Source organism: Bombina bombina, chromosome 4, assembly GCF_027579735.1.
Source record: "Bombina bombina isolate aBomBom1 chromosome 4, aBomBom1.pri, whole genome shotgun sequence".
NCBI classification, from domain to species: Eukaryota; Metazoa; Chordata; class Amphibia; order Anura; family Bombinatoridae; genus Bombina; species Bombina bombina.
Genome location: NC_069502.1, coordinates 879121506 through 879149269, shown reverse-complemented (window position 1 = coordinate 879149269; position 27764 = coordinate 879121506). Strand labels below are relative to the sequence as shown.

The 27764-nt window shown below is 40.1% G+C and overlaps 1 protein-coding gene across 1 annotated transcript in view; it reads right to left on the bottom strand.

Moving 5' to 3' along the window:
- Positions 1-673: 673 nt before the first annotated feature.
- LOC128657411 (zinc finger protein 154-like) overlaps positions 674-27764 on the bottom strand; it is a 148407-nt gene continuing 121316 nt past the window's right edge. The window contains exons 7-11 of the mRNA XM_053711751.1: positions 17565-17678; positions 16726-16833; positions 4476-4589; positions 3587-3682; positions 674-1721 (exon numbers count right to left, since the gene is read on the bottom strand). Coding sequence (XP_053567726.1) covers positions 787-1721; positions 3587-3682; positions 4476-4589; positions 16726-16833; positions 17565-17678 — 1367 coding nt within the window. The 3' untranslated portion in view covers positions 674-786. The remainder of the gene's footprint in view (positions 1722-3586; positions 3683-4475; positions 4590-16725; positions 16834-17564; positions 17679-27764) is intronic.

The window sequence follows — 27764 nt, the reverse complement described above, 5'->3', positions numbered from 1 at the left end:
AGCTTGTTCTATGGTCTGGTTGCCACCTGGGACTAGCTCCTTTTTGCTCAATTGTGCTTTTCACAGAGGAAAACTTTCCTGTAGTATATCAGTCTGATCCCACCTAACAAGGTCAGACCAGACCCAAAATACCAGGCAATTTTCCTCTGAACAGGGAAAAAGAAAAGCCCAGACAATCATTTTGGCCTTCTCTTGGTCTAGTGAGGTGCAGCCATATCCCTCTAAGCACATTCTCAGAGGAGAATTGCCTGGTGTTTCGTGGCTGGACTGACCTTGTTAGGCGGGATTAGAATGATATACTTCAGGAAAGTTTTCCTTTGTGTAAAGCACAATTGGGCAAAAAGCTACTACCAAGTGGTAACCGGGCCATAGAACAAGCCACTGAGCTGCTGATCGTTCCTGGCAGACTGTTTCTCTTTCTGTTTGAATTTGTATTATGACCCTGGGGAAAGTCTCCCTAATGTGCTTAGAGGGATATGGCTGCACCTCACGGACGAGGCCCATAATCGGTCAAAACAATCGTCTGGGGTTGTCATTTCTTTTGTTCAGAGGATAATTGCCTGGTATTTCGGTGCTGGACGGACCTTGTTAGGCGGGATCAGATTAATATACTTCAAGAAAGTTATCCTCTGTAAAAAGCATAATTAGGCAAAAAGAAGCTACTCCCAGGTGGTAACTGGGCCATAGAACAAGCCACTGAGCTGCTGTTTATTCCCGGCAGACTGTTTCTCCTTCTGTTTGGAGAAAAAAGATATGACTTATGGTTAAAACATCCAAGTCAGAACATCAAAATGCTTTTTCATATATATGAATGTTCTGATGCTTAATAAGATGTGTTTTCCGAGTAAAACGTTTTCCACAGTCAGAACATGAAAATGCTCTCTCTCCTGTATGAACTTTCTGATGCCTATTAAGAAGTGTTTTCCGAGCAAAACATTTCCCACAGTCAGAACATGAAAATGCTTTCTCTCCTGTATGAGTTGTCAAATGAGTATTGAGAGTTGTTTTCAGTGCAAAACATTTTCCACAATGGGAACATGAAAATCCCTTTTCTCCTGTATGAATATTCTGATGTGTAATAAGATGTGGTTTCCGAGTAAAACATTTCCCACAGTCAGAACATGAAAATAATTTCTCCCCTGTATGAATTTTCTGATGCGAAATAAGAGATGATTTCAGGGTAAAACATTTCCCACAGTCAGAACATGAAAATGCTTTCTCTCCTGCATGAATTTTCAAATGAGCATGAAGAGTTGTTTTAAGAGCAAAACATTTCCCACACTGGGAACACAAAAATCCTTTCTCTCCTGTATGAATTTTCTGATGCCTAGTAAGATTTGGTTTCCGACTAAAACATTTCCCACACTCAAAACATGAAAATGCTTTTTCCCCTGAATGAATTTTCTGATGTGAAATAAGATTTGATTTCACAGTAAAACATTTCCCACATTCAGAACATGAAAATGCTTTCTCTCCTGAATGAATTTTCAGATGATTATTAAGATGTGATTTCTGTCCAAACAGTTTTCCACATTCAGAACACGAAAATGCTTTTTTTCCTGAATTAATTTTTTGATGTCCAATAAGATGTGAATTTCCAGTAAAACATTTCCCACGTTCATAAAATGCATTTTTCATGAGGCTTCTTTTGTTTTGAAGAAGATTGAAAGACGCATCTGCACTCTTACAAGAACTAGGATTATTGGAGTTTGTAAATTCACCTGTTGATTAGAAATACAAATTGAGTATTGTGTATTAATGACAATTATCATTAGAAATTTTTTAACTATTCCAACTAGTCTCCTAATACATGTTCTGACTCCTACACCTTACCCAGCCTACATGCTTAGGCTTAAGGGCAGTTTACCGTACATAAGGGAATATTTTAAAGGATTATACTGCATTGCTATTTCTAAATTACTGAAATTTATATGAATGCTTGTAATTTGTTTTCAACTTGTTATTTTTAAATGTATTTTAGTGCTTTTAAAATTGCATTCACAAGCAGTTTTAGTAATACAATTATTTCAGTTCTACAACTACTCTTTAGAACTATTACTTGTGTGCACAAAGTATTCAGTTTTATATATTATTTTTTTTGAAAGTTGCATTTATAACACTTGTTCGTTACCTGTAATGCGGATTTTCTTCTCATCAGATAATAATTTCATATAAAAAGTAATGTATGTTTACATTAATATGTACTAAACATAAGCAAATAAATAATTCTAGAATTAGTTTTTTTTATGTAATAAAAAAGTGAATTTAAAACAGTGTTCACATAATGTTCCAGTTCTAAAATTAATTCACAAAGCTACACTTTATAGATATTGCTTGTGTGTACAAATTTTGATTTAAAGGGTCACTGAACCCAAATTTTTTCTTTTGTGATTCAGATAGAGCACGACATTTTAAGCAACTTTCTAATTTACTCCTATTATCAAATTGTCTTCATTCTCTTGGTATCTTTATTTGAAATGCAAGAATGTAAGTTTAGATGCCGGCCCATTTTGGTAAACAAACTGGGTTGTTCTTGCTGATTGGTGAATAAATTCATCCACCAATAAAAAAGTGCTGTCCAGAGACTGAACCAAAAAAGCCTCAGATGCCTTTTTTTTTCTTCAAATAAAGATAGCAAGAGAACAAAGAAAAATTGATAATAGGAGTAAATTAGAAAGTTGCCTAAAATTGCATGCTCTATCTGAATCACTAAAGTGTCCCTTTAAGATATTTGCACTCACAATGCTTCTTTTATTGACTTTATGAAGCTTGTTTTCGTTTCACTACATGATATACTGTTGGATCTCAGCTTATAATTTATAGTTCTTAAAGTGGCATAACGGTTAAATTAACAAATATTTACATGCAAAACGTACCTGAAAACTTTGAGCTTGTCTAATTTCAAACTTCTAAAGTAACCAATGCCTTTGCAGAGTTCCAATCCCCTCAAAAAGCCCAGTCCCCTTAAAAGACCACTCCCAGGAATTAACCCCATATCAGCTCTGGGTTGGCTTTAAGCTTGAAATAAAACAAGGACAAGCAAGTATTGCTTTTAAGATCTAATTTGAAAAAATATATACGTATATATCCCTTTAATGCAAATAAAAAGGAAAATTTTAAATGCACTAAAACTAAATAACAGAACTTAAAGTGCCATAAAACATGTTGAGATCTGCACATATCCTAAAATGGTTAATTAAGTCAAAATCGTTTGCATTAAAAATTGTTGCAAGTATTATAAAATCATTTTCAAAAATAAGCAAAATTAGTTACATAGCCATGCTGTCTGGAGTAGTCTGATCCACCCCCCTTATCAGTGTTTAGCATCAGAAAACCAGGCATTGTATTTCAACTGAGGAAAATTACAGCTAAACACAAATACTGCAGAAATGTAAAAATAGCCCTGGTCCCAAACGGTCAGAAAATTGAAAAGTGGTCTGGTCACTAAGGGGTTAATATGTTAATATGCATTGCCTGTGAGAGAGAATGTTTTTAAAAAAAAAAAGTCACACTCCCCTAATAAAATTCCCCTTTGTTGCTTAGCGGGGCAAATGATCCCTCGCGCACATCACACATGTGCACTTACCTGTTCTGATATTGTCACCGATTTCTTGCTTCACAGCTTCCCCCTGATTCTCATTTGTTTGTTCAGCATTAAGTGTGACTTCAGTCTTAACATCACCTGCATATATCATATAAATATGGTCAAATTTTAGTTTTTTTAGTACTGCACAAATTGTAATATCTGAATGTTACACACATACACTCACTTGTGCCCTATGTTGTAAAGACACATCACACGTACACTCACTGTTGCCCTATGCCAAATATGTGAAATATGTACAATCACCTGTGTCTCAGACATGTCAGACACGTACACTCACCCCTGGTATGTACCCCTCAAATATTTCACATACATAGTGACAATTTTTTTCAAATTAATCAAATCAATGGCGATTTTCCAAACTTCCAATTCTCTAAAGTTGACAACAGCTGTGAAGCCACAGGGAAGAGCTAAGATAACTATTACAGGCTTTTGTGGCTAAGTGAGCAGGTTCATTTTATTTTATAAAAACTATTTGATAAAAATCTTAGACTAGGGGCTCCATGTACTAAGCAGCAAAAGCAGCTCTGGAGCCCTTGCGGGGCAGGTTCACATATGCGAGCCTGCTTCCTGCAATGTAGTTAGTCCGCTGCTTCTTACATTCTACGCCACCTCTGAGGTGGCGAGGGAAAAATCACAGAGAGCTTGCTCACTCTCGGTTATTGACAATCCCTTCTCTCACGCGATTGGTCGTGCGAGAGAAAGGGCAGGCATTCCACATTCACTTGAGCTTGCCTGCTTGCTCCTTCATACATGGGGCCCTAAGACTTACACTGTCTGCTGTGCGATATGAGAAAATATATCTATTATTTACACAAGAGAAAACGTCACCAGCACAGAATCTTCCTTTTACTTAATTAGCACAAATCACCTGTAGCCGTATTTATAGGAAATTCATCCTCCTCAGTCTTCATCTGATTACACACATACGGTTCTCCTCCATGCTCGACCACTACGCCATCTGAAGGTGTCACATCTATACGGCCTGTACAGTGAGAATACACGTGTATGTGTAAAGTTATTTGTATCGCTTGTGGGATGTATCCATATCTCTTTCATCATACATCCAATCATGTGATCACCCAGAAATTACTATTGGTCACATACTACATATTTAGCAGATTATCACATTTATTGTGCACACTCACCTATAATCCAAGAATCTCAAACATAATGGACTAGACCGTGCTAATGTACGCGCATATTACAAGTTGAAAGTAAATGCAATCGCCTGAGCAGAATCACATTTAATGCTCAAAGTCTTGAGGCGATTTAAGAGATAGCGTAAAGTCTAATGGAATTTAAAAAAAAAAAAATGTGCACCAAACATAAAATACATTTAAAAATACAGTTAAACTTCTATAAACACCGTCTAATAAAAAAATATTTAAATAAATATGAATAAAAAAAGGGTTCAATACCGTTGGCTGTACAGGCGATGCAGGGCACAGCAAAGGAGATACAGTAGTGACCCAATCAGCCTTTCTACTTACCGGGGAACACACAAATAAGAGAGCCCCTGCTGAGCATTCATTCCGAGATCATGGAGGTACATGGGCACAAACACAAAGCTCCTTAGTGACTTTACAACTTTTGAAAACCACTTGTTGCACAGATGTGTGGTTGTTCAATTGGGACACTATTCAGGAACAGGGACACTATCCTTTTACCACCACCTATTTAAGGCTTAGACTTTGGGCGACCCGGCAACTAACTGGTAAAAATGACTATGTCAGGGGGACTCGCACTGGAGTTGGTTAAACTTGTTCCTTGCCGTGTATAAACAGACTCACGTTGAATATTTTATTTGCATTTACAGTTTTGTTTGCGAGTTCCTCTGTTACAACCCTTAGTGTTTATAATGTGTGACACAGTCTGAAGTTCTCAGCCGTTCTTTGACCCTGTTGTTGTCTTACTTCCGACTGCATATAGGCCTGTATGGGTATAATTCTCCTCATAGCATTTACTGATATCGAGACTCTCCCACCGAACCCAAATTGGCTGCACATTCCTACCTCAACCCACAATTGCACTTGCTCCTTACAGTTTCATATAGAAATAGCGGGACAGGTGAGTCCCTTATTATTTAGCGAGCTGTATCTTTCCCTGGCAGTTAGCAAATGACAGCTTTACATGAAAGATTACAAAAGTAGGTACTGTGCTGTACGCTAATTATCCTAAAAAAGTGATAAGAGGGTTGGCGCTTACTGGAAGATCCTAAATGCCTGGTGGAAGTGAAAACTACTCCTCCTCAGTAGTTTAAGTTAAGATAGAGTGTATATGTGTAGATTACCACTGGCGCTTATAAATTAAGCTAGGATTTGTCCTACCAACTAATTGTGACTTTTCTAAGTGAAAAAATAGAAAGAAAAAAAGGAGATATTTTAAGTGACTTCGGTTTATCTCATGTGAAACTTATTTTGTCTTATGTAACTCTGATGTGTTTCAAATCAAACAGCGATATTAAAGATGCAGATGTCTGAGAGTCTATGACATCCGATATAATATTTTGATCCTTGTGATTGGACTATAAAAAGGTGTTTACCTTAAGATAATAATTTGTCTGTAAATATAGACAATTCAAATGTTGACAGATTAAATGCTATTTGTGAAGCATGTCTCTATTTTCTGAGAGATATAGTGATGTGAAACAATGTCTTTTGTGGATGTGTGAAAAAAAGAAATATAAATTACGTATATAAATTAATGGCTGTGTTTGTAGGTGATGTAGATGGGTAAGTAAAAGAGGATCGTTCAATATAGATAAAGTCTCATTTAATGAACTAAATAGCTCTATTAACATAATATAGCATAAAATACATTAAGTAAAAAATAGCACAAAATCATATAAAATATAGGGACGTCTCCCTATGTGTAATTCTTTAGGTCAAATGTCCTAACAATAATGGTGATATTTTAAAAATGATAGTAACTTAATACAAATAGCCACCCTTTGGGTTAAAAAGTTGTTTGGCAAAACTTTGTTTAGATAAACGTAAGGTACCTTAGTTGTGTCCGTTAAGAATCGTAAGTGTCTCTGAGTCACTGTAGCGCTTCTATGAGCGTCCTCCTATGTTTTGCTCTTTCGCGGCTTAATGTGAACAGGCGAACCTCCGTTTCCTATTGGTAGTTAGAGGTAACGCCTCTTTTTTGATAGGCTGTAGCGGTACGCTGAATGTACAGCGTATAGAGATGTAGATGATCCGTAACAGATTGTTTTAAACTGAAACTGTTACAACTTTTCTTCTGCCCATATGAGCGCAGGATTGAAGATATATTGTTGTAGAAACAAAGTGTCGTTCTTTAATGCAGCTGATCAGATCCTTGGTCCTCCTGGTGGCTTTTTCTCCTAAATCCTGTGAATCAAAGAGACCACTTGAGGGGCTGGATCGCAGCTTTAGAGAGTACTTCAAAGGTTGTAATACAGGCAGTCTGGAGTAAATTCTACGCGTTTCACCCTCTGGGGGGGCTTTATCAACACCCCAGAGGGTGAAACGCGTAGAATTTACTCCAGACTGCCTGTATTACAACCTTTGAAGTACTCTCTAAAGCAGCGATCCAGCCCCTCAAGTGGTCTCTTTGATTCCCAGGATTTAGGAGAAAAAGCCACCAGGAGGACCAAGGATCTGATCAGCTGCATTAAAGAACGACACTTTGTTTCTACAACAATATATCTTCAATCCTGCGCTCATATGGGCAGAAGAAAAGTTGTAACAGTTTCAGTTTAAATCAATCTGTTACGGATCATCTACATCTCTATACGCTGTACATTCAGCGTACCACTACAGCCTATCAAAAAAAACAGAATTTATGCTTACCTGATAAATTACTTTCTCCAACGGTGTGTCCGGTCCACGGCGTCATCCATTACTTGTGGGATATTCTCCTCCCCCACAGGGAAAGGCAAGGAAAGCACACAGCAAGAGCTGTCCATATAGTCCCTCCCAGGCTCCGCCCCCCCAGTCATTCGACCGACGGTTAGGAGAAAAAAGGAGAAACTATAGGGTGCCGTGGTGACTGTAGTGTATAGAGAAAGAAATTTTTCAAACCTGATTAAAAAACCAGGGCGGGCCGTGGACCGGACACACCGTTGGAGAAAGTAATTTATCAGGTAAGCATAAATTCTGTTTTCTCCAACATTGGTGTGTCCAGTCCACGGCGTCATCCATTACTTGTGGGAACCAATACCAAAGCTTTAGGACACGGATGAAGGGAGGGAGCAAATCAGGTTACCTAAACAGAAGGCACCACGGCTTGCAAAACCTTTCTCCCAAAAATAGCCTTTCTCCTCCAAAGAAGCAAGAGTATCAAATTTGTAGAATTTGGCAAAAGTGTGCAGAGACGACCAAGTCGCTGCCTTACATATCTGATCAACAGAAGCCTCGTTCTTGAAGGCCCATGTGGAAGCCACAGCCCTAGTAGAGTGAGCTGTGATTCGTTCAGGAGGCTGCCGTCCGGCAGTCTCATAAGCCAATCGGATAATGCTTTTCAGCCAGAAAGAAAGAGAGGTAGCAGTAGCTTTTTGTCCTCTCCTCTTACCAGAATAAATGACAAACAAAGAAGAAGTTTGTCTGAAATCCTTTGTTACTTCTAAATAGAACTTTAAAGCACGGACTACATCTAAATTGTGTAACAAACGTTCCTTCTTTGAAACTGGGTTCGGACACAAAAAAGGGACAACTATTTCCTGGTTAATATTCTTGTTGGAAACAACTTTTGGAAAAAAACCAGGCTTGGTACGCAAAACAACCTTATCTGAATGGAACACCAGATAGGTTGGATCACACTGCAAAGCAGATAATTCAGAAACTCTTCTAGCAGAAGAAATAGCAACCAAAAACAGAACTTTCCAAGATAGTAACTTGATATCTATGGAATGTAAGGATTCAAATGGAACCCCTTGAAGAACTGAAAAAACTAAATTTAGACTCCAGGGAGGAGTCAAAGGTCTGTAAACAGGCTTGATTGTGACCAAAGCCTGTACAAAAGCTTGTACATCTGGCACAGCTGCCAGTCGTTTGTGTAACAAGACAGATAAAGCAGAAATCTGTCCCTTTAGAGAACTCGCTGACAATCCCTTATCCAAACCTTCTTGGAGAAAGGAGAGGATCCCGGGAACTTTAATCCATGAGAATCCCTTGGATTCACACCAACAGATATATCTTTTCCATATTTTATGGTAAATCCTTCTAGTCACAGGTTTTCTGGCTTGGACCAGAGTATCTATCACTGAATCTGAAAACCCGCGCTTGGATAAAATCAAGCGTTCAATTTCCAAGCAGTCAGCTGGAGAGAAACTAGATTTGGATGTTCGAATAGACCTTGTACTAGAAGATCCTGTCTCAAAGGTAGCTTCCCTGGTGGAGCCGATGACATATTCACCAGGTCTGAATACCAAGTCCTGCGTGGCCACGCAGGAGCTATCAGAATCACCGAGGCCTTCTCCTGTTTGATCCTGGCTACAAGCCTGGGAAGCCTGGGAAGGAGAGGGAACGGTGGAAACGCATAAGCTAGGTTGAACGACCAAGGCGTCACTAATGCATCCACTAGAGTCGCCTTGGGATCCCTGGATCTGGACCCGTAGCAAGGAACCTTGAAGTTCTGACGAGACGCCATCAGATCCATGTCTGGAATGCCCCATAATTGAGTCAACTGGGCAAAAACCTCCGGGTGGAGTTCCCACTCCCCCGGATGGAAAGTCTGACAACTCAGATAATCCGCCTCCCAGTTGTCTACTCCTGGGATGTGAATTGCAGATAGATGGCAGGAGTGATCCTCTGCCCATTTGATGATCTTGGATACCTCTCTCATCGCCAAGGAACTCTTTGTTCCTCCCTGATGGTTGATGTAAGCTACAGTCGTCATGTTGTCTGACTGGAATCTTATGAATCCGGCCTTCGCTAGTTGAGGCCAAGCCCGGAGAGCATTGAATATCGCTCTCAGTTCCAGGAAGTTTATCGGGAGAAGAGACTCTTCCCGAGACCATAGACCCTGAGCTTTCAGGGAATCCCAGACCGCGCCCCAGCCTAATAGACTGGCGTCGGTCGTGACAATGACCCACTCTGATCTGCGGAAACTCAGTCCCTGAGACAGGTGATCCTGTGACAACCACCAACGGAGTGAGTCTCTGGTCATCTGGTCTACTTGAATCTTTGGAGACAAGTCTGTATAGTCCCCATTCCACTGTTTGAGCATGCACAGTTGTAATGGTCTTAGATGAATTAGAGCAAAAGGAACTATGTCCATTGCTGCAACCATCAACCCTACTACTTCCATGCACTGAGCTATGGAAGGCTGCAGAATAGAGTGAAGAACTTGACAAGCGTTTAGAAGCTTTGACTTTCTGACTTCTGTCAGGAAGATCTTAATTTTTAAAGAATCTATTATCGTTCCCAAGAAGGGAACTCTTGTCGACGGAGACAGGGAACTCTTTTCTACGTTCACCTTCCACCCGTGAGATCTGAGAAAGGCTAGAACAATGTCTGTATGAGCCTTTGCTTTGGAAAGAGACGACGTTTGGATTAGAATGTCGTCCAGATAAGGTGCCACTGCAATACCCCTTGGTCTTAGAACCGCTAGAAGGGACCCTAGCACCTTTGTGAAAATCCTTGGATGATCTTTGTGGATAGGAATATGTAGATACGCATCCTTTAAATCCACGGTAGTCATAAATTGACCCTCCTGGATTTAGGTAAAATTGTTCGAATGGTTTCCATTTTGAACGATGGAACTCTGAGAAATTTGTTTAGAATTTTGAAATCCAGAATTGGTCTGAAAGTTCCCTCTTTTTTTGGGAACTACAAACAGATTTGAGTAAAACCCCTGACCTTGTTCCACAGTTGGAACTGGGTGTATTACTCCCATCTTTAACAGGTCTTCTACACAATGTAAGAATGCCTGTCTCTTTATTTGGTTTGAAGATAAGTGAGACATGTGGAACCTTCCCCTTGAGGGTAGTTCCTTGAATTCCAGAAGAAAACAAACCCTGAGAGACTATTTCTAGTGCCCAGGGATCTAAACATCTCTTGCCCAAGCCTGAGCAAAGAGAGAGAGTCTGCCCCCTACAAGATCCGGTCCCGGATTGGGGGCTACCCTTTCATGCTGTTTTGGTAGCAGCAGCAGGTTTCTTGGCCTGTTTACCCTTGTTCCAGCCTTGCATTGATTTCCAAGCTGGTTTAGTCTGGGAAGCGTTACCCTCGTGTCTAGAGGCTGCCGAGTTGGAAGCCGGTCCATTCCTGAAATTGCGAAAGGAACGAAAATTGGACTTATTCTTAGCCTTGAAAGGTTTATCTTGTGGGAGGGCATGGCCTTTTCCCCCAGAGATGTCTGAAATAATCTCTTTCAATTCTGGCCCAAAAAGGGTCTTACCCTTCAAAGGGTATATTAAGCAATTTTGTCTTGGAAGATACATCCGCCGACCAAGACTTTAGCCAGAGCGCTCTGCGCGCCACAATTGTAAACCCTGAATTTTTAGCCGCTAACCTCGCTAACTGCAAAACGGCATCCAAATAAAGGAATTAGCTAACTTAAGTGCGTGAATTCTGTCCATGACTTCCTCATACGGAGTCTCCCTACTGAGCGACTTTTCCAGTTCCTCGAACCAGAACCACGCCGCTGTAGTGACAGGAATAATGCACGAAATAGGTTGAAGGAGTTAACCAAAAATCTTTTTAAGCAAACCCTCCAATTTTTTATCCATAGGATCTTTGAAAGCACAATTGTCCTCAATAGGAATGGTCGTGCGCTTGGCTCGACCTTAGGGACTGTTTGCCATGTGTCCTTCCTGGGGTCGACCATAGGGAACAATTTCTTAAATATAGGAGGAGGGACAAAAGGTATGCCTGGCTTCTCCCACTCCTTATACACTATGTCCGCCACCCGTTTAGGTATCGGAAAAACATCAGGGTGCACCGGGACCTCAAGGAACTTGTCCATCTTACACAATTTTTCTGGGATGACGAGATTGTCACAATCATCCAGAGTAGATAGCACCTCCTTAAGTAATGCGCGGAGATGCTCTAATTTAAATTTAAATGTCACAACATCAGGTTCTGCCTGCTGAGAAATTCTTCCTATCAGAAATTTCCCCATCTGACAAACCCTCCCTCACTGCCACTTCAGATTGGTGTGAGGGTATGACAGAAAAATTATCATCAGCGCCCTCCTGCTCTACAGTGTTTAAAACAGAGCAATCGCACTTTCTCTGAAATGCTGGCATTTTGGATAAAATATTAGCTATGGAGTTATCCATTACTGCCGTCAATCGCTGCATAGTAACAAGCATTGGCGCGCTAGAAGTACTAGGGGTCGCCTGCGCGGGCATAACTGGTATAGACACAGAAGGAGATGATGTAGAACTATGTCTACTTCCTTCATCTGAGGAATCATCCTGGGCAACTTTACAATTTGTGACAGTACTGTCCTTACTTTGTTTGGACGCTATGGCACAATTATCACACATATTTGAAGGGGGAACCACATTGGCTACCATACATACAGAACATGATCTATCTGAAGGTACAGACATGTTAAACAGGCTTAAACTGGTTAATAAAGCACAAAAACCGTTTTAAAACAAAACCGTTACTGTCTCTTTAAATGTTAAACAGGGCACACTTTATTACTGAATATGTGAAAAACTATGAAGGAATTATCCAATCTTTACCAAATTTTCACCACAGTGTCTTAATACATTCAAAGTATTGCACCCCAATTGTCAAGCTGTTAACCCTTAAAATGTTGAAACCGGAGCCGTTTACAATTTTAACCCCCTTACAGTCCCAGCCACAGCCTTTGCTGCGACTTCACCAATCCCAGGGGGGTATAAGATACCAAATGAAGCCTTCTAGGAACGTTTTTAGTGGATTCCAGACCCTCACACATGCAGCTGCATGTACTGTACTCAAAAGTAACTGCGCAATAATGGCGCGAAAATGAGGCTCTGCCTACTACAGAGAAAGGCCCTTCCTGACTGGGAAGGTGTCTTAACAAGTGCCTGGTGCTAAAAACGTTCCCCAATGTTATAAAAGTGTGAAATTCAACTTCAAACTGAATATAATACTTAAATAAAGCAATCGATTTAGCCCCTAAAAGTGTCTACCAGTTTATAGCCCATAATAAGCCCTTTATTCTGTTTGATTTTTGACTAAGAAAATGGCTTACCGATCCCCATGAGGGAAAAATGACAGCCTTACAGCATTACACAGTCTTGTTAGAAAAATGGCTAGTCATACCTTGAGCAGAAAAGTCTGCAAACTGTTCCCCCCAACTGAAGTTCTCTCATCTCAACAGTCCTGTGTGGGAACAGCAATTGATTTTAGTTACTGCTGCTAAAATCATACACCTCTTTTAAACAGAACTCTTCTCTTTCTGTTTCAGAGTAAATAGTACATACCAGCACTATTTTAAAATAACAAACTCTTGATAGAAGAATAAAAAACTACAACTAAACACCACAAACTCCTCACCATCCCTGAGGAGATGCTACTTGTTCAGAGCGGCAAGGAGAATGACTGGGGGGGCGGAGCCTGGGAGGGACTATATGGACAGCTCTTGCTGTGTGCTCTCCTTGCCTTTCCCTGTGGGGGAGGAGAATATCCCACAAGTAATGGATGACGCCGTGGACCGGACACACCAATGTTGGAGAAAGAGGCGTTACCTCTAACTACCAATAGGAAACAGAGGTTCGCCTGTTCACATTAAGCCGCAAAAGAGCAAAACATAGGAGGACGCTCATAGAAGCGCTACAGTGACTCAGAGACACTTCCGATTCATAACGGACACAAGTAAGGTACCTTACGTTTATCTAAACAAAGTTTTGCCAAACAACTTTTTAACCCAAAGGGTGGCTATTTGTATTAAGTTACTATCACTTTTAAAATATCACCATTATTGTTAGGACATTTGACCTAAAGAATTACACATAGGGAGACGTCCCTATATTTTATATGATTTTGTGCTATTTTTTACTTAATGTATTTTATGCTATATTATGTTAATAGAGCTATTTAGTTCATTAAATGAGACTTTATCTATATTGAACGATCCTCTTTTACTTACCCATCTACATCTCCTACAAACACAGCCATTAATTTATATACGTAATTTATATTTCTTTTTTTCACACATCCACAAAAGACATCGTTTCACATCACTATATCTCTCAGAAAATAGAGACACGCTTCACAAATAGCATTTAATCTGTCAACATTTGAATTGTCTATATTTACAGACAAATTATTATCTTAAGGTAAACACCTTTTTATAGTCCAATCACAAGGATCAAAATATTATATCGGATGTCATAGACTCTCAGACATCTGCATCTTTAATATCGCTGTTTGACTTGAAACACATCAGAGTTACATAAGACAAAATAAGTTTCACATGAGATAAACCGAAGTCACTTAAAATATCTCCTTTTTTTCTTTCTATTTTTTCACTTAGAAAAGTCACAATTAGTTGGTAGGACAAATCCTATCTTAATTTATAAGCGCCAGTGGTAATCTACACATATACACGCTAATTATCCTAGCCTAAGCAAACCTCAAGGTACGTGTCTTCTACATACTTGTCCTACTGTTATTATAAACTTATTGCGCGGTGCTGCGCAGCCTGCGGCCGGGGCGATGCACTATGCGCATAGTTACATAACCAGTTTTTATACCTTGCAGAGTATTTGGAGTAATACTTGGTCTAAGCTTAGGCTGAGCATATAAGCAATTTCAATGATACTGCTTTTGTTTCAACAGATTCCTAAGTTATGTAATCAGGCACAATTTATAAATCTTTGAGGTCACATCAAAAATCTTTTTTTTCCCTCTTGCTCATACTAGGTTGTTCCACAAAATGTCCTGAGATTATCCCTTTCTCTAAGTTGGTCAGCACAGAAAATGTATATTATAGCGTATAATAGCAACATTATTTTACCTAGCTTGTACTAAATATTTTAAATTTACCTTATCTGTTCAAATATTCTATCTTATGCTATTCCCTGAAACAACTCCCTTGATGCTATACAATAGGTTACCTAGATAGGGTATTGTACTATAAAACTGAGGTTTAACAGGAGAGACCCAAGAGCGGTCTCCTTTATCCAAAGGAGCCTTCTACCTTTTCTATGTTTTGTGTGAGGTCCAAAAGTGGCCTCCGGAGTTCACTGTAAGGCTCAAAGATTGTATGGCATGTCATATATATATATATATATATATATGGTATTTTATATTTTGACACTGTACTGTATTGTATCTATCTATTATGCTGGTTCTAAGAAGTTTGTATGCCTCATCCCAAACCTCAATAAAAAAAAAAAAAAAAGGGTTCAAAAGGTATATAGTATATGAAAAAGTGTATGAATGGAAAGGCCTCTATTGAATATGCTCTTGGGAAATTATACCCAAGATGAGAAATACAGAAAAGGGGGGGGGATGGCAGACACCCATTTCCCAGGTATCACTGCATGCAGAACCTTTCTTCCAAAAGCAGCCTCAGCTTAGACAAAAACACAGCCTTATCTTGGTGAAACAAAAATCAATGGATAGAGTTGAAAGTTCTGAAACCCTTCTGGCTGAAAAGATTGCTAACATAAAAAGAAAATTTCCAGAGATGAACTTGATGTGAAGACAATGTATAGGCTCAAAAGAAGAATACTGAAGAATCCTCAACACCAGATTAAGGCTCCAATGAGGAAATGGAAAATGAATCATTGGTCTATTTCAAACAAGCAACAAGATAGTAGGTAAAGTAGTACTAATGGTAAGTACTTATAGGTGCCAAATATTTTTGTGATCAACAAGCACCTGTTAGGGGGGCAATATAGCACTAAGGAGACTCATAGATAAATGAGTTACAAAGTCTGTAACAAAAAAGAGTGTTTTACCCCTGCAATTATTTCGGCAAAAATTCTCACTGAATAATACAGGAACGATTTTTAACCATTCATACTTTATCTTTATTGGTTCAACTATTCAATCATACACGTTTAAAAACACTTAAACTCTCTAGATATCAATATATAGCATAGATGTGTGAATAAAACCTCTGAGAATTATGTATCTATATGTGAAACATACTTGGTTTGTATAATATCAAGTCAGATACAAACATTATCGTTTGTAGCCGGCTATTAATAAATTCAGAATTCAGAGGCCTCTTTTGAGAGATAGGTTCTTCAAGCGGTGATGTCCTCTGTTTAGGTCTGCCTGTCTTGTTATCCCTCCCTAGTCTTCTGTGTCCTCTAGCTTGGGTATTGGTTCCCACTAGTAATTGATGACGTTGTTGACTCTTCATATCTTAGGAAAGAAAACAAAATGTATGCTTACCTGATAAATTACTTTGTTTCCGTAAATTTTATTTCTTTAGGACAGTTATTTTTTAGAATAAACCTCAGGCACCTTTACACCTTTGTGTTATTCCTTTTTTCCCATTTTCTTTTCGGTCGAATGACTGGGAATTATGGGTAGGGGAGTGACACTTAACAGCTTTGCTGTGGTGCTCTTTGCCTCCTCCTGTTGGCCAGGAGTGATATTCCCACTAGTAATTGATGACGTCGTGGACTCTGCATATCCGGAAAGAAATACATTTATTAGGTAAGCATAAATTTTGGGGTTTTTTTGTACACAATACAATCATTTGCAACAGTGTTGAAAAGTTTGAAACCAAACTTATGTATTTAGGAATAAAAACAAATATGGGTTACTGATTTAATCCCACTTTACTACCAGGAACGCAAGTAGAATAAAACAAAATAATTATTATTATTTCAGATAATTTATAGGTAGGTAAGCACTACACTTATAGGCAGGACGGTATGTTATACATGGAAATTCATTAGTAGCAGAAAAAAAGTTTGTATGACACTTTATGGATTACAAGTGGGGCCTTACCATGTATAATGTGTACAGATCAGAAGATGGAACATAAATTACACGTTTAACAGAAGCTTCTAAAGCATGACATGGTTTGTAATCCATAATTTTCACAAAAAAATCCTTAATATGTTAATATACATTGCCTGTGAGGGAGAATTTTTTTTTTTTTAAGTCACCCTCCCCTAATAAAATCCCCCTTTGTTGCTTAGCGGGGCAGATGATCCCTCACGTACATCACACATGTGCACTTACCTGTTCTGATACTGTCACCGATTTCCTGCTTCACAGCTTCCCGCTGATTCTCTACATACAGATCATTTGTTTGTTCAGCATTAAGTGGGACCTCAGTCTTAACATCACCTGCATATGTCATATAAATATGGTCATAGTTTAGTATCTGAATGTTACACAAATACACTCACTTGTGCCCTGTGTCCTAAAGAAACATCACACATACACTCAAATATATACAATCACCTGCGTCTCAGACATGTCACACACGTACACTCACCCCTGGTATGTACCCCTCAAACATTTCACATACATAGTGACAATTTTTTTTAAAATAATCAAATAAATGGCAATTTTCCAAACTTCCAATTCTCTCAAATTGACAACAGCTGTGAAGCCACAGGGAAGAGCTAAGAGAACTATTACAGGGTTTTGTGGCTAAAAACTGTATTTGATAAAAATCTTAGATTAGGGGCTCCATGTACTAAGCACCAAAAGCTGCTCTGGAGCCCTTGCGGGGCAGGTTCGCATATGCGAGCCTGCTTCCTGCAATGTAGGAAGCAGCGGTCATTAGAACGCTGCTTCTTACATTCTACGCCACCTCTGAGGTGGCGAGGGAAAAATCACAGCGAGCTCGCTCACTCTCGGTTATTGACAATCCCTTCTCTCACGCGATTGGTCATGCGAGAGAAGGGGCAGGCATTCCACGTTCGCTTGAGCTTGCCTGCTTGCTCCTTTATACATGAGGCCCTAAGACTTACACTGTCTGCTGTGCGATCTGAGAAAATATAACTATTATTTCCACGAGAGAAAATGTCACCAGCACAGAATCTTTCCTTTACTTAAAAAGCACTAATCACCTGTAGCCGTATTTTTAGGAAATTCATCCTCCTCAGTCTTCACCTGATTACACACATACGGTTCTCCTCCATGCTCAACCACTGCGCCATCTGAAGGTGTCACATCCATACGGCCTGTACAGTGAGAATACACGTGTATGTGTAAAGTTATTTGTAGCGCTTGAGGGATGTATCAATATCTCTTTTATCATACATACAATCATGTGATCACCTAGAAATTACTATTGGGCACATATTACTTATTTAGCAGATTATCACATTTATTGTGCACACTCACCTATGACCCAAGAATCTCAAACATAATGGACTAGATTACGAGTGGACAGCTAACATTAGCGAGGACACAATATAACAATATTAGGACCGTGCTAATGTACGCGTATATTACAAGTTGAAAGTACTTGCGATCGCCTGAGCAGATATCCAGAATCATATTTAATGCTCAAAGTCTTAAGGCGATTTAAGAGCTTGCTTAAAGTCTAAGGGATAAAATAAAAATGTGCACCAAACATAAAAACATAATTTATGCTTACCTGATAAATTTATTTCTCTTGTAGTGTATCCAGTCCACGGATCATCCATTACTTATGGGATATTCTCCTTCCCAACAGGAAGTTGCAAGAGTCCACCCACAGCAGAGCTTCTATATAGCTCCTCCCCTAACTGCCATATCCAGTCATTCGACCGAAACAAACAGAGAAAGGAGAAACCATAGGGTGCAGTGGTGACTGTAGTTTAATAAAATTTTAGACCTTAAAATGACAGGGCGGGCCGTGGACTGGATACACTACAAGAGAAATAAATTTATCAGGTAAGCATAAATTATGTTTTCTCTTGTTAAGTGTATCCAGTCCACGGATCATCCATTACTTATGGGATACCAATACCAAAGCTAAAGTACACGGATGATGGGAGGGACAAGGCAGGGATTAAGCGGAAGGAACTACTGCCTGAAGAACCTATCTCCCAAAAAACAGCCTCCGAAGAAGCAAAAGTATCAAATTTGTAAAATTTTGAAAAAGTGTGAAGCGAAGACCAAGTCGCGGCCTTGCAAATCTGTTCAACAGAGGCCTCATTTTTAAAGACCCAGGAGGAAGCCACAGCTCTAGTAGAATGAGCTGTAATTCTTTCAGGGGGCTGCTGTCCAGCAGTCTCATAGGCTAGGCGTATAAAACTCCGAAGCCAAAAGGAAAAAGAGGTTGCCGAAGCTTTTTGACCTCTCTTCTGTCCAGAATAAATGACAAACAGGAAAGATGTTTGACGAAAATCTTTAGTAGCTTGTAAGTAAAACTTCAAGGCACTGACTACGTCCAGATTATGTAAAAGACGTTCCTTCTTTGAAGAAGGATTAGGACACAATGATGGAACAACAATCTCTTGATTGATATTCTTGTTAGAAACCACCTTAGGTAAAAACCCAGGTTTGGTACGCAGAACTACCTTATCTGCATGAAAAATCAGATAAGGAGAATCACATTGTAAGGCAGATAGCTCAGAGACTCTCCAAGCCGAGGAAATAGCCATCAAAACAGAACTTTCCAAGATAAAAGCTTAATATCAATGGAATGAAGGGGTTCAAACGGAACTCCTTGAAGAACTTTAAGAACCAAGTTTAAGCTCCATGGGGGAGCAACAGATTTAAACACAGGCTTAATTCTAACCAAAGCCTGACAAAATGCCTGGACGTCTGGAACTTCTGCCAGACGCTTGTGCAAAAGAATAGACAGAGCAGAAATCTGTCCCTTTAAGGAACTAGCTGATAACCCTTTGTCCAACCCTCTTGGAGAAAGGATAATATCCTAGGAATCCTAACCTTACTCCATGAGTAATTCTTGGATTCACACCAGTAAAGATATGTACGCCATATCTTGTGGTGGATTTTCCTGGTAACAGGCTTTCGTGCCTGTATTAAGGTATCAGTGACTGACTCGGAGAAGCCACGCTTTCATAGAATCAAGCGTTCAATCTCCATGCAGTCAGTCTCAGAGAAATTAGATTTGGATGATTGAAAGGACCTTGTATTATAAGGTCCTGTCTTAGAGGCAGAGTCCATGGTGGAAAGGATGACATGTCCACTGGGTCTACATACCAGGTCCTGCGTGGCCACGCAGGCGCTATTAGAATCACTGATGCTCTCTCCTGTTTGATTTTGTCAATCAGTCGAGGGAGCAGAGGAAACGGTGGAAACACATAAGCCAGGTTGAAGAACCAAGGCGCTGCTAGAGCATCTATCAGCGTCGCTTCTGGGTCCCTGGACCTGGATCCGTAACAAGGAAGCTTGGCATTCTGGCGAGACGCCATGAGATCCAACTCAGGTTTGCCCCAACAATGAATCAACTGAGCAAACACCTCCGGATGGAGTTCCCACTCCCCCGGGTGAAAAGTCTGACGACTTAGAAAATCCGCCTCCCAGTTCTCCACGCCTGGGATATGGATTGCTGACAGGTGGCAAGAGTGAGTCTCTGCCCAGCGAATTATTTTTGAGACTTCTATCATCACTAGGGAACTCCTGGTTCCCCCTTGATGGTTGATGTAAGCCACAGTCGTGATATTGTCCGACTGAAATCTGATGAACCTCAGTGTTGCTAACTGAGGCCAAGCCAGAAGAGCATTGAATATTGCTCTTAACTCCAGAATATTTATCGGAAGGAGTTTCTCCTCCTGAGTCCACGATCCCTGTGCCTTCAGGGAGTTCCAGACTGCACCCCAACGTAGAAGGCTGGCATCTTCCAATCTGACCTGCGAAAGGTCATACCCTTGGACAAGTGGACCCGAGACAACCACCAGAGAAGAGAAGAGAATCTCTGGTCTCTAGATCCAGATTTAGCAGAGGGGACAAATCTGTGTAATCCCCATTCCACTGACTTAGCATGCATAATTGCAGCAGTCTGAGATGTAGGCGCGCAAATTGCCGCTACCATTAAGCCGATCACCTCCATACATTGAGCCACAAAAGGGCGCGGAATAGAATGAAGAATACAGCAAGCATTTAGAAGCCTTGATAACCTGGACACCGTCAGGTAAATTTTCATCTCTACAGAATCTATAAGAGTCCCTAAGAAGGAGACTCTTGTGAGTGGGGATAGAGAACTCTTTTCCTTGTTCACTTTCCACCCGTGCAATCTCAGAAATGTCAGAACTATCTCTGAATGAGACTTGGCAATTTGAAGGCTTGTCGTCTAGATACGGAGTCACCGCTATGCCTCGCGGTCTTAGAACCGCCAGAAGTGAGCCCAGAACCTTCGTAAAGATTCTCGGGGCTATAGCCAACCCGAAGGGAAGAGCTACAAATTGGTAATGCCTGTCTAGAAAGGCAAACCTTAGGAACCGATGATGATCTTTGTGAATCGGTATGTGAAGGTAGGCATCCTTTAAGTCCACTGTGGTCATGTACTGACCCTCTTGGATCATGGGTAGGATGGTCCGAATAGTTTCCATTTTGAAAGCTGGAACTCGGAGGAATTTGTTTAAGATCTTTAGATCCAAAATTGGTCTGACGGTTCCCTCTTTTTTGGGAACCACAAACAGATTTGAATAAAAACCCTGTCCTTGTTCCGTCCGCGGAACTGGATGGATCACTCCCATTACTAGGAGGTCTTGCACACAGCGTAGGAATGCCTCTTTCTTTATCTGATTTGCAGATAACCTTGAAAGATGAAATCTCCCTTGTGGAGGGGAAGCTTTGAAGTCCAGAAGATATCCCTGAGATATGATCTCCAACGCCCAGGGATCCTGAACATCTCTTGCCCATGCCTGGGCGCAGAGAAAAAGTCTGCCCCCTACTAGATCCGTCGCCGGGAAGGGGGCCGTTCCTTCATGCTGTCTTAGAGGCAGTAGCAGGCTTTCTGGCCTGCTTGCCTTTGTTCCCGGACTGGTTAGGTTTCCAGGCCTGCTTAGATTGAGCTAAAGTTCCTCTTGTCTTGAAGCGGAGGAAGTTGATGCTGCACCTGCCTTGGAATTTCGAAAGGCACGAAAATTAGACTGTTTGGCCTTTGATTTGGCCCTGTCCTGCGGAAGGGTATGACCCTTACCTCCAGTAATGTCAGCAATAATTTCTTTCAAACCAGGACCGAATAAGGTCTGCCCCTTGAAAGGAATGTTGAGTAATTTAGACTTTGAAGTCACATCAGCTGACCAGGATTTGAGCCATAGCGCCCTCCGTGCCTGGATGGCGAATCCTGAATTCTTAGCCATTAGTTTAGTCAAATGAACAATGGCATCAGAAACAAATGAGTTAGCTAGCTTAAGAGTTCTAAGCTTGTCAACAATTTCAGTCAACGGAGGTGTATGGATGGCCTCTTCCAGGGCCTCAAACCAGAATGCCGCCGCAGCAGTGACAGGCGCAATGCATGCAAGTGGCTGTAAAATAAAACCTTGTTGAATAAACATTTTCTTAAGGTAACCCTCTAATTTTTTATCCATTGGATCTGAAAAAGCACAACTGTCCTCAACCGGGATAGTGGTACGCTTTGCTAAAGTAGAAACTGCTCCCTCCACCTTAGGGACAGTCTGCCATAAGTCCCGTGTAGTGGCATCTATTGGAAACATTTTTCTAAATATAGGAGGTGGGGAAAAGGACACACCGGGCCTATCCCATTCCTTACTAATAATTTCTGTAAGCCTTTTAGGTATTGGAAAAACATCAGTACTCACCGGCACTGCATAGTATTTATCCAGCCTACACAATCTCTCTGGCACTGCAATTGTGTCACAGTCATTCAGAGCAGCTAATACCTCCCCAAGCAATACACAGAGGTTCTCAAGCTTAAATTTAGAATTAGAAAACTCTGAATCAGGTCTCCCCGAATCAGAGACGTCACCCACAGACTGAAGCTCTCCGTCCTCAGGTTCTGCATATTGTGACGCAGTATCAGACATGGCTCTACAGCATCTACGCGCTCTGTATCTCGTCTAACCCCAGAGCTGTCGCGCTTGCCTCTCAATTCAGGCAATCTGGATAATACCTCTGACAGGGTATTATTCATGATTGCAGCCATGTCCTGCAAAGTAATCGCTATGGGCGTCCCTGATGTACTTGGCGCCATATTAGCGTGCGTCCCTTGAGCGGGAGGCGAAGGGTCCGACACGAGGGGAGAGTTAGTCGGCATAACTTCCCCCTCGACAGATTATTTTATAGATAAAGACTGATCTTTACTGTTTAAGGTGAAATCAATACATTTAGTACACATTCTCCTATGGGGCTCCACCATGGCTTTTAAACATAATGAACAAGTATCCTCTGTTTCAGACATGTTTGTACAGACTAGCAATGAAACTAGCAAGCTTGGAAAACACTTTAAAGCAAGTTAACAAGCAATATAAAAAACGTTACTGTGCCTTTAAGAGAAACAAATTTTGACAAAATTTGAAATAACAGTGAAAAAAGGCAGTTACACTAACAAAATTTTTACAGTGTATGTAACAAGTCAGCAGAGCATTGCACCCACTTGCAAATGGATGATTAACCCCTTAATGTAATAAACAGATCAAAAAAATGACATAGACGTTTTTTTAACAGACACAACAAAACTGCCACAGCTGAGCTGTGGATTACCTTCCCTATAAACGATTTTGGAAGTCTTTTTAGCCCTTTAGAGATGTCCTGTAGTATTCATGGGACTGCTGAGGGAATCTGGATGATTCATTTTGTAATTTTAACTGCGCAAAAAAGCGCTAAAATAGGCCCCTCCCACTCATTATTACAACAGTGGGAAGCCTCAGTTAACTGTTTCTATGCAGAAAATAAGTCAGCCATGTGAAAAAAAATATGCCCCAATAAGTTTTATCACCAATGTACCTCAAAAAACGATTAAACATGCCAGCAAACGTTTTAAACATACTGTATTTTTTTTAACTTTTTTTTTTTTTTTTATTGAGGTTAAAACATTTTTTTCTACAAACAATTATTTCTTGAAGACAATAAGTACGGTCTTGCATACCATATGTAATACAAAAATAACATACATTTACAAGGTTTCTTTAAACACCACATATTGTTATATAATGAAAAAGCAGAAACCTCTAAATTTGATTAAGATATCCTCATAGAAGTCTAAGGTCACTCTTGAACCTGAGCATTTGGGTGCTGAAAGATGGAGGAAAACATAATTATCTGAACGTCACTTTTGTACATAGAAAAATTCTTGTAGAGAAAAAAAAATGTAAAGAGAATCTACTGAAACCTCTATTTTAGTATTTAACATCCTCCTGTTAATATAGTGGCCACTCTTGGACCTATACATTTTCATGAAAGGTAGAGGAGGTAGACTATCATGAAATAGAGCCACTTAAGGGCTGATATAAGTCATGTGTACAGCATAGTTGAGTAGTATGATGGGGTCACTTTTGGGCTTTCTATATAGGAAATAGCAAGACAGAGCATAGAGCAGGAGGCACTCTTACCTACATATAACCATCTGGTATACAGATAACTTCTTATACTAAAGCTATGGTATAGATAAGCCTATAGTGTAACACATATAATATACTATGGAGCAAGCAGACATATAATATGGAGCTTATATAGGAATATAAAGATATAATTAACCCTAGAGGCTACTCTAAATCCTATGCAATTCACCATAGTGATGAGGCACAATCTTGCAGTGAGGCTATTTGTGGAGCTATATGTACCATAAGTCCACAATAAAATTAAAGAAGTGATCCTGGTCATTAGAGTAAGTTAGACCAGAGCATATGTAAATCCACTGCTCGCTATGTAGCTACTATAAAACAATTGCAATTTCCACTTAATACACCTATATACACTGAACTGGTTAGGAAAGAGTGCTCTAATGCAGAATGGTCAGGCTGATAGGCAGAACTCAGTTGGGGGAAAACTATTAAATTTAGTGAGCTAAGTATCACAGAAATATCTCAATAACTTATGAACAAACTTATAACTGGAACCTGGGTGACATACATATCCACGAATAGTTTGAATTTTACAGCTAAAACATATGGTATAACATTGTCTGCAGTTTCACATCATTGCTATATAAAGTGAATATAAAAATGTATTATTTGGGTATAATATTAACTTATACCAAGAAACCTCTACCTGGGCTCAACAATCCTAAATAACCAATACCACTGCGGCAAAGTGCCATCTCATTTTTATATCCCTTATCTAACCAGTCCATGGCATGTGAATGTAGTGGTAAAGTTTAATGAAGTGTCTTCTCCAAACATCCAGGAGTTATATAAACTGTTGACAAGTTATTAAAGATTGCAGCATATATGTTTAAAGGGGGATACATGCACTACAGATAAGGGTTAATTCTCTGGCACATAAATCTGCAGGCTGCCGCTGAACTAAGAGTTCAAAGATCAACATGGAAAATATAAAACAAGGGTTAAAATGGCACAGAAGTGATTAAGAACAGATGTTTTCTGTGTTGTAGTAAAGATAAGGAGAGAAGCCCTCGCAAATAAATCTTTTGAAGCTCCCGCTGCTTCGGCAGCTAGCAGCACGGCAACAGATCCTAGTGTGAGGAGGGGAAATAATTTAGGAATACAATGTGCCAGCTAAATGTAGTGTGCAGAAAATTGGCTGTAACAGCTTAACAAAAAAAGAAGAGTTCTGACCTTGTTTGGGAGTAGAACACACAACTTCTGCCATATGAGTTTCAGTAAAGTAAAAATCTACTTGCTGTGTAACTTGATAATGCTACCAATCTAAAATGTTGCAAGACATTTTCACTATATAAAAAACGGAACATAATTAGCACCTACAACAGACATTAGCAAAAGAAACTGCTGATATTTAAACATGAATAAAAAATAAAAAAATACATAATATATTATCCCAGCCAGTATAGGATACAACCTTACAGCATAAGAGAAAACCTTTAGTCTGGAAGTAAGAAGAGAAATGTTCCTTCTCGAACAGACAAGTGGATATGCCGGTTAGTCTACTCCAACTGTTCTGGTCGGATGCAACCAAGTCCGGTGGCCAAGTGAATAAAACAGACTAAGACTATTAATAGAACTTCGGATTAACAAAATTCTCATGGACTCAATAGTTTGTTTGTCCATGACAATACGTGTGAAGGTGCCGTTGAAAGTAATATCTAAATGCTACAGTTTTCCCAATCTCAGCATTTTTAATCCTGTGACCCAAATAAAAGTCCTGGTTTACTAGGTACAGTTTTTTACCCCACTCCGTGTCTCGCATCTAAGGAAGCACTGACCTGGGTATTGCGCCCCAAATTGAGATAATGCAGATTCCAATCAATGGGCTTCAGTGAGCGGTCTAGTTGCACACTGCATGTGTTAGCTGGAGCTTTAGCCAATGTCAGGTATAAGTTATTGGCAATCTCCTTCAGAAAATCAACAGGCCAACAGGAAACAGGTGCATCGCTGTACCAAACTACGATGTCTACATTCCCAGCTGAGGGTATAGCATTTAACAGAGTAATATCTCCGGTTGCACCGTCTGGTGAAATCTCTTGCAGTGTATCCAGGGAAGGAGGCGGAACATAGTGGACCATGTTCGGCAATCGCCCATACACCTCTTTCACCATTAAACCTTGTCTGCTCTCCAGCTCCTGTAAAGTAGGCTTGGGTTCCGCTACCACCAGGCCTGATGACCCCCCAGGGTATCCACATGGAGCCGTCACCATATCGGCAAATGGGTAAGCATCTTCTTGGTAATTCTCCTGCTCTTCTGCAGTGTTTTCTAGGTCTGTAAACCGGCAAATATTATCAGGATTAGGTATTTTATATGCCTGGTAAATGGCCTCAGTGATGCGTTCAAGTTGTTGCTGCAGCAGGGAGCTGAGGACGCCAACCAGGAGATCCTCCTGGATTGCCATCTGATCCGCGGTATTGTACACTTTAGTTGTGCTGTAGTTTTTGCTTCTCCTTTGTTTGCCACATTAGGGCATTGGCCACACAATAGGTGCGGCAGTGGTGAGGACAAATGAGGCTTCAAATATAGGGGAAGGCCTCAAAAGAAAAGGTCCGGTACTGAGGGCTAGGAAGCCGCACCACAAACCAAAACCCTAATTAATGGGTCAGAGTGCCTTCAGTCAAGTTTCTCCACCTTATTAAGTAGCTTGTCGCCAATATTTCAGCTGAAATTGAGTAAGAAGTGGTGGATGAGCCAGGAGCTGAAGCTCAGTGCGACCATTAAGATGGCCGCTGCCCGGAAGTCCCCCTGTATTTTTTTTTAAAGAGTATGTATCTCTATTGATAAGCCTGATACCAGTCGCTTCTACTGCATTTAAGGCTTTACTACATTACTGCAGTATTAGCAGCATTTTCTTAGTCAAATTCCATTCCTTAGAAAATTATTTTACTGCACATACAGTAATAAGCCTGATACCAGTCGCTTTCGCTGCATTTAAGGCTTTACTTACATTACTTCGGTATCAGCAGTATTTTCTTAGTCAATTTCATTCCTTAGAAAAATATTTTACTGCACATACCTTAGTTGCAGGAGACCCCGCACGCCATTCCCTTTCTGAAGTTACACCACTCCTCAGAATGTGTGAGAACAGCCAGTGGATCTTAGTTACTTCTGCTAAGATCATAGAAAACGCAGGCAGATTCTTCTTCCAAATACTGCCTGAGAAAAAAAACAGCACACTCCGGTGCCATTTAAAAATAACAAACTTTTGATTGAAGAATTAAGTATAAAACACCACACTCCTCTCACAACCTCCATCTATGTTGAGGGTTGCAAGAGAATGACTGGATATGGCAGTTAGGGGAGGAGCTATATAGCAGCTCTGCTGGGGTGATCCTCTTGCAACTTCCTGTTGGGAAGGAGAATATCCCATAAGTAATGGATGATCCGTGGACTGGATACACTTAACAAGAGAAATACAGTTAACACTTCTATAAACACCCTCTAATAAAAACATATTAAATTAATATGAATAAAAAGAGGGTTCAAAAAATATATAGTATATGAAAAGGTGTATGAATGGAAAGGCCTCTATTGAATATGCTCTTTCCCAGGTATCACTGCATGCAGAACCTTTCTTCCAAAAGCAGCCTCAGCTAAGGCAAAAACACAGGCTTATATTGGTGAAACAAAAATCAATGGATAAAGTTGAAAGTTCTAAAACCCTTCTGGCTGAAAAGATTGCTAACATAAAAAGAACCTTTCCATAGATTAACTTGATGTCAAGACTATGTATAGGCTCAAAAGAAGAATACTGAAGAACCCTCAACACCAGATTAAGGCTCCAA